At 45.2% G+C, this 8037-nt stretch overlaps 1 protein-coding gene across 2 annotated transcripts; it reads left to right on the top strand.

The window, feature by feature from the left end:
- The first annotated feature begins 1911 nt into the window (after nucleotides 1-1911).
- On the top strand, nucleotides 1912-5802 carry LOC119287920 (protein ROLLING AND ERECT LEAF 2-like). 2 transcript variants are annotated; one of them, XM_037567535.1, is made up of 6 exons: nucleotides 1912-2153; nucleotides 2244-3271; nucleotides 3485-3562; nucleotides 3648-3865; nucleotides 4247-4470; nucleotides 4974-5802. In XM_037567535.1, the coding sequence occupies exons 2-6, from the start codon at nucleotides 2260-2262 to the stop codon at nucleotides 5650-5652; spliced, it is 2211 nt and encodes a 736-aa protein (XP_037423432.1). In that variant the 5' UTR covers nucleotides 1912-2153; nucleotides 2244-2259; the 3' UTR covers nucleotides 5653-5802. The 2 variants fall into 2 exon arrangements, with proteins under 2 accessions (XP_037423432.1, XP_037423433.1); XM_037567536.1 differs by having other exon boundaries at nucleotides 1938-3271.
- The last annotated feature ends 2235 nt before the right edge of the window (nucleotides 5803-8037 follow it).

Raw genomic sequence — 8037 nt, 5'->3', positions numbered from 1 at the left:
AAATTGTTCAACCTGTATAAAAAAATTCAATGTGCATTTGGCAAAATGTTCAACATGTATTGAAATTTCAAAAAATCTATGTGTGTCTAAAATTTTTCAACATGTATAAGAAAAAGTTCAACCTATATATATAAAAAATCAATATGTATTGAAAAAATGAAGAAAAAATTGAAAAACAAAAGGAACAAACAAGAAAAAGAAAAAAAAATGATACAAATCTGAAGAAAATCGATAAAAAACACAAAGAAACAAAGAATAAAAAACAGCAACGTAGATATGTACGTAAAGAAACAAAGCAACGTAGGCACGCACGAGATGAGTGCGTACAACGGAAAATAACCTGAAAAGGATAAAATTTTATGCTATTAGAAACCAAGTCATTTCTACCCGTCCGTTCCTAGATATAAGTCTTTTTGAGATTCCAATATAGACTATATACGGAGCAAAATAAGTGAATTTACACTCTAAACTATGGGTATATATATCCGTATGTAGTCCGTATTGAAATCTCTAAAAAGTCTTATATTTAGAAACAGAGGGAGTACATAGCTAAAGCAAAAATATTGACTCATTTCAAAATATGCTCGTGCTATTTAAAATACGATTATACAATGTAAAAAATGTTTGCATGATTTTAAAAAAGAATGCTTCGTACTATTCAAAAATTGGTCACGTCATTTAAAACAAGTGTACACATTTCAAATATGCTCGTGAGATTTTATAAACTATTTTTAAAAATGTAAAAAAATATCCATGTTATTTAAAAATCATCCATACCATCTATAAAAATGGTATGCTTGAAACAGAATCTTAGCTGGGCAAGTAGAAAGCTTCACATAGTGCAAAGGATGCATGTGCGTGTTGTGTGTATATCCTGAAATAAGAACCGTGGGAGAATTATGGCTCTCTCAGAGCTCAGCAACTGGTGGCCGTCGAATCAATTTTTTGATATGCTTTAGACCGTCGGATCTCCCCTGCCGCCACGAGTTCTGCTGGATCTGCCTCACCGACTACCGTGGCCACACCACTTGTAACCGCTACGAGATCGACGAGATCAACGCCCAACAGGTGTACGCCAGGGCATCCCTTGACAGGTACATGCAGATCCTGGAGGGGCGGCAGATGCTGAGGTGGACATACGCATACGGTTACTTCGCCGACAGGGACAAGCTCAACCTCCTCGAGTGCTTGCAGGGCGAAGCCGAGGGCTCGCTGGAGCGCCTGCACGACATGGAGAGAGAGAGAGAGAGAGAGAGAGATAGATAGATAGATAGAGATAGATACAGAGAGGTTAACCTGGACGTAGTGGAGATGGGTGCTATAGCTGGAAGAGGCAGAGCTCTTACTGTCACTATTGCATGACAAAGAGGGGCATCGTCGATCTGGCGTCGAGGAGGACATGCGAGGGCGAGGGCTATGTTGGCTACCGGATCCGGCACACACCCGAGCTCACGGGGAACCCCACAAAGGCCAGCACAAGAGCCCCACAAAAGATTGACCCGATACGGCTGCCAACATGAAAAAACTACTCTAGAAGGGTTCGAACTTGGTTGTTATCCACCTGCTTCGATCATCCTCTCGCTAGATCCGACCGCACGAGTAGAACACATTTTGATAGGTAATTGGACAGTCAGAATTCCCAAATAGCTGAGAAGGCTCAGGTTGCAGCCCCTCTCTAACTATCGGATATTTTTGAGGCAACTCAAACTATGGGATATGCCATGTGATATTTTTCTGAGAAAATCATGTGAATTTTTTTGAGGCAAATGTGATTTTTTTAGTATGCATGGTTGGTTGGACCGGAAATGGACGTTAGTGGGCCGCATGGTCGTGAGCTGCGCCCACGCAAGCTGCTGCTCCTCTCCAAATCTCCAAAGAGAAAAAAAAGCAGAGCGAGCTGCCTGCTGCCGCTGCTGTGCTTCGAGCTGAGCTCCTCCCCACTCGCCTCCCCCCCTCCCAGATCGGAGGCCCGCCGGAGTCCGCCACCTCCTCCGCCGCGGCGCCGTCGCGGGGCAGGGCACTAGCTCCAGCATCCTGCTGGAGCCCACCACTCCCAGCTCCTCCGCCTCCCACGCTCGCCGCCGCCGCCATTGCCGTCCCCGCCGCCCCTCCACCGCGGCGCCGTCTCCACCCACCCTGCATTGGGTTTCCAGGCACGACGCCGCCCTCATCCGGCGACTAGGTGACGAAATCCTGCCGCGAGCTTTCCAGTTCCTGACCGTCCGTGCCCTAAATTTTCGCAGGAGGGGATTCGATTCGATGGGTTCCTCGCCCTCCAAGGCCGCCGGCGGCGGCGGCGAGGGCGCCCTGGCCCTGTGCAAGGAGCGGCTGCGGCGCATCAGGCGGGCCATCGACTCCCGCGACGCGCTCTCGGCGGCGCACCTGTCCTACACCCGCTCCCTGCGCGGCGTGGGCACCGCGCTGCGGCGGCACGCCGAGGCCGCCAACCTGTCGCCCGAGTCGTCGCTCTCCATCTCCGAGGCGGGCAGGTCGCCGTCGCGCTCCTCCATGGCGTCCCCGTCGCCGTCTCGCGCGGCGGAGGCGGACAACACCGCCGGGGGCTCCCCGTCCCCGATGCTGGCGATGCATCGAGGAGGGGATCGCCTGGCCTCTCCGTCGTCGTCGGCGGCGGCGAGGGTCCACTGCATGAAGGCCGCGGGGACTGCTCCTCTGACGTTCACGGTCGATCCGTCCGCCGCTGAGTTTGTGGGGCAGGAGTCCCCCGTCTCCGCCTTTGTGCCGCCGCCGCCGCCGTTGTCCTCGGAGGAAATGAGCGCCTCATGGGATTTCTTTGACGCCGCTGGTGCTGCCAGAGCAAACAATGTGGATGGTCTGACCTTGAACTTCGATAGGTTGAAGGGCTTGAGAGAGTCATGGGAAGCCGAGCCGGTGACATTGAGTGAAGAACCAGCAAACAAGTCCACTAGAATGCATTCAGAATTGGAGATTGTCGATGATGACACGGTGCCGAAGCAGGAAACCAAAGCAACACAAAGAGGGGTCAGTAAAGCAAGTGGGCTGGTGGCTGCTTCTGATGAAGGGGCTTCTTCAGAGCAGGTTGTGCCAAAGGTGGAGGAAGGGGATTCAAAAAGAGAATCACACACAGAAACCGAAGATCCCTCTGAGTTCATCACCCATCGAGCAAAAGATTTTGTGTCAAGCATGAAGGAAATTGAAACCCGCTTTATACGTGCTGCCGAAGCCGGGAATGAGGTTTCAAGAATGCTTGAGACAAAGAAGATCAGACTTGATATATCTGCTAAATTACCAGGTGATAATCATGAGGGGATACATGGTCTTGTCTGTTTGGGCATCTCTTGGTTATACCAAATTTTGGCTTGCCAATGTGAGGGCAAGCCCAAAAATTGGTGGGCTATCAGACCGAGGTTGCCTAAAAAGACAAGATGATTTCTTCACTTTCTTATCTGGGTTAAATAGGATTGTTTGATGAATCTTCCTTTCCCATTTATTTCTTAAATTCCAGGTTCTCCAGGCAAACCTACTGCTCGATTCGTATCAGCCTTTCGAGTCTGCTGCAATCGTCAAATTCTTCTCAATCAGGGTAAGTAGGATGTGTAACTGTCATCTTCTCATCATCGCTACAATAATATTTGCCTAAAGATATACTATTTGTTTTGTTTCTGTAGAAACTGCACAGCACGTTTCAAATGTTGTTACTTGGAAACGTTCAGTCTCGTCTCTATCATCGTCATCTAAAAGTCCACTTACAACTTCGATGATTCAAGATGATGTGGATGATAGTAATAATGATTTTATTGAGCAATTTGCTATGGTGTCTGGAAGCCATTCTTCTACATTGGATAGGCTACATGCATGGGAGAGAAAATTATATGATGAAATCAAGGTACATTTACATTATTTAAGGAAGCTTTCTATTATGATGCGCCAATTATGAATTAGTCACTTCTCTAAAAATATGGCTGGTGTATTGCTGTATCACTCTAGTGAAACCTTGTTTTTAATCTTGTAGTTGTCAAGACTAAGTTTAGGAGGCAACTGCTGTATCTTGAAAGAATTGTTGTAAAATGTAGCAGGCATACTATTTTTGTTTTTACTAATTGTAAAATTTGATTTGCTTAATACTAGTTGGAGTGTAGTTTGCATGTTATATGTCAACTATAAAATAATGTAATAATGGTTGTGAGTTGTGAAATAGAGGCTAGCAATTAAATGTGTCTTTTATTGGCATAATGAGTCACTGAAACTGCATTACTTGTTTATTTAGGCAAGTGAAAATGTCAGAAAGACTTATGACGAGAAATGTAACCTTCTCCGGCACCAATTTACACGAGGTCTAAATGCGGAACTCATTGATAAGACTCGAGCTGTTGTGAAGGATCTGCACTCCAGGGTTTCTGTTGCAATCCAGGCTGTTGATGCAATCTCAAAAAGAATTGAGAAAATAAGGGATGGAGAGCTGCAGCCACAACTTGTTGAGCTCATTCAAGGGTACTACCTAATTAATGCCTTTGTTTTGAGACTTAGTATGTACCCCCTCTGTCCCATAATATAAGATACTTTTTGCAAGCTAAAGCTAACATAGCTTGCCAAAACTTCTTATGTTGTGCGATGGAGGGAGTACCAAACATTTTTGTTTTACATCAATATGGTTTTTAACAGATTTATTGATCGTCGTTCCTTTGTTCCTGCTTAATATTACCTTGTTGCTTTGTTGTAAGTTATACAAATGTTTGAACTGTCATGTTATTGCAAATTTAGTTTTGGCAGTATAATGCTGAAAATAAGAAAAACATCTTAATTGTTTTGACTACATCATTCATTAGTTATTTTCTAAAGAACCTCTGTTTTGCAGAGCAATGTGATTCTTGACATTTGAACTTTGATCTGGCTAATCAAAATATATTATAGACATATTGATTTGCTATAGTTTCATTCACATTCATTTACCACGTTAACATTGAAAATGAAATGCACATGCATTCCTTTTGCAGATTAATTAGGATGTGGAAAGCAATGCTAGAATGCCACCACAAACAATTCATTACAATATCACTGGCATACCATGTAAAAACTTCAACCTCGGTGCAGCAAGGGGAGCATCACCGCCAGGCAGCAATGCATCTGTGTAATGAGATGGACTGCTTTTCGTCAACCTTCAGGATCTGGGTCACTGCTCAGAAGTCATATGTGCATGCCCTCAACGAATGGCTCCAGAAGTGCATCCTGCAACCACCCCAGGAACGACGCCGTCGGAAGCGGAATATCTCATTTCCTCCTCGCCAGGCAGTCTCCCCTCCGATATTCATCCTCTGCAGGGACTGGCTTGCCATGATGGAGTCGCTCCCCACTGATGAGCTATGCAAGTCCATTAAAGACGTAATGCAGCTCTTGCGCGACTCCTTCGAGCATCAGGCTGATCAAACTAAACTGAGAAGAGAGCCACATTCCAGGAGTGAGTCTCAGGAATGTGTGATGCTGGAAAACGATGAGCAGGAATCAAGCGGCGGGGTAGCACTGGTGGAAGGGTTACAGTCAAAACTGACGGTAGTCCTTGATTGTCTGACGAAGTTTTCTGAGGCTTCACTGAAGCGCCATGAGCAGCTCAAGCTGAATTATGAGGAGGCTCATGACAAGTACAAGACAGTCGAGCCAAGTGCTCATCCAGTTTAACCAGATACCAAATCTGGTGTGTAATTTCCATCCTCTAGTCATTTAGTTGAAGAACTGAGAATAGTTTGGTTGGCAGTTGATCACTGATTAGACTGTAATGCTAATGTTTGGAAGTATTAATGCTGTCAATTGTGCTTTTTTGTTGGCCTCATTTTAGCTTCATCACCTCTGGTATTTGCCAATGCATATCAAAGCCTACTCACATGGGCAGATCAGGTAAGCCATAAGGATGCTTCTATCAGCAATATATATTAGTCATAATGATGGCTCTGTCATAAGATCTTTTTAACCTACTCTACAGTTTGTGCTTTCATCACCAGGCTTGTCCAGTGCTAAGTTATTATCACCACTCAACTTGGTATTGCCATAACAATATAGTGTAGTATGATGCAATTGTTAATTGCCATTAGAGGTCTAGGTTTTGTTTGTCCTGGTCATGTTGCTCATGTCTGGTCCCGGCCATGAGGCTCATCCTGGATGATGCTGGCACCCCTGAATGACACAGGTTGGGTTGTCTGCTGAATAGGAGCTACATTGCGTTTCTTGTACATGCGCTTTTTCAAATATCTGTGGCATTACTCTCCTTCCAGTGCTAGTACTAGATCTAGCATTTTTTTCCCCTATGGAATGGATTATCTTACAGACAGCTCTAGCTGTGATGTTCACATGATCAGGTATTGCCACCTATGGTACTTGAGACGAATTGTGCAGCCTATCTGATGAATAGGTACAAGCCATAGATTTTTGAAATTTCTTTTTCTTCCATGGACATGACAATTTCCTTGGTGTGTCTATCCCGTATTTTACTTTGTTTTTTTATCTTAGGTGTGTCTATCCCATATTTTACTCTGTTTTTTTATCTTAGATTTGGTTTTGACCACCAGTAGTCTGAAATGTAAAAGTTGTACTGCTGCCATAGAGTTCTCTAAATCCATAATTTGGTGCAGAGACAATTTCATAGCTTGGCTAGCACATTATGTTCTTCACACCAGACATTTTTTTTGGATCTGTTGCTGTACAAATCTGAACTTCCACTGTGCTGTCAGGGAGCAAGCCACCAACCATTGCAAGCGGCTTTCTTTGTCATAAAGGTAGAGTTTCACTTAATCCCGTTGTTTTCATTACGATTATACTAAAAAGTACTCCCTCTGTCCCATAATGTAAGACGTTTTTTGACGCTACACTGCTAGCGTCAAAAAACGTCTTACATTATGGGACGGAGGGAGTAGTATGTATTTACGCAGACGCTTACATCTTGTGTGCTATTTTCCCTTTGCTGTGGAATCTGCTATACAGTTCAAGTTTGCTGAATCTAATCACATCCTTCTGCTTATATTTGCAATTTTGCATAGCTTACATGTTCTGTTTGTTTTTTTGAAACAAATTCAAATGGTTGTAGCTTCACATTGAGGAACCACGGCTTGGTATTTAATTTCAGAATGCTCTGTATGGGAGTAGTACACTTTCAGAATCCACTTTCTTGTTGTGTTGTGCTGATTCTGTTTTTACCCTGATTAATAAAAACGGTGATTTATTATTAGCAAAGTGTTTCATATGAACTATGGACGCCACAGCAGAATTGGCTATAACCCAATGAACTCTGAATCGATACATTTCTGTTTTGCGTTGATTATGTCATCTCTTTAATCATCTTTTGAGCAAGTGTCCAGCAGCAACGATCTGGTTAGTCTATCTATGATTCGATTCCACATTTTATAAGTTGCAGAGGAGATTCCACATTACCTTGCGAGCTCGCTGTGATGCTGCTTGCCGATCTTGTCGTCTTGAAAGGATGCTTGGTCGATGGTCAGTTTTGTGTATGATTCATCTAGGCTCAAGTAAAGAGTAGAATGTAGACATGGTTCAAAAGGTGCAACAGCCACCTTCCATCCAAAACCGTCACTGACCGGTCATAAAAAACCGACCCGCCTGAGCTGTCCGGCGCCTCTCATATCCTGCCCAAATGTAGGGCGGATATGGGGCAGCCCGGCACGTCCGGATGCGTCCGCTATGTCAGCCCGCCCCGCCACCGACCCCAAGCTGTCCCACACAAAAAAAAATCCCAATCCGTTCCCTCTCCGAGCCCTAACTCACTCACTCTCCTCTCTTGCTCCGTCCCCTTCTCTCCCCTCTTTGGTTCAGATCCAACCTGGCGACATGTCGAGCTCCGACTTCAACCTCGACGTTGAGGAGGAGCTGGCCCTTTGCATTGCTTTGGACCAGTCGAAGGTGGACACTGGGACAACTCTGGATCTGCATCGTCGCCGCTCCCGTGTCGGCACAGCGCGGACGCAGGAGTTGGCCCACACATAGCTCTGCCAGGGCAGCGCAGTCCGCTCCGCCCCGGTGCTGCCCCCTTCCCCTGCCGGTCACTGCTTCGTGCAG

The sequence above is a fragment of the Triticum dicoccoides genome, chromosome 4A, assembly GCF_002162155.2.
Source record: "Triticum dicoccoides isolate Atlit2015 ecotype Zavitan chromosome 4A, WEW_v2.0, whole genome shotgun sequence".
NCBI lineage: Eukaryota > Viridiplantae > Streptophyta > Magnoliopsida > Poales > Poaceae > Triticum > Triticum dicoccoides.
Note: the sequence above shows the minus strand (reverse complement) of the source record. Positions and strands in the feature narration are given on the sequence as shown.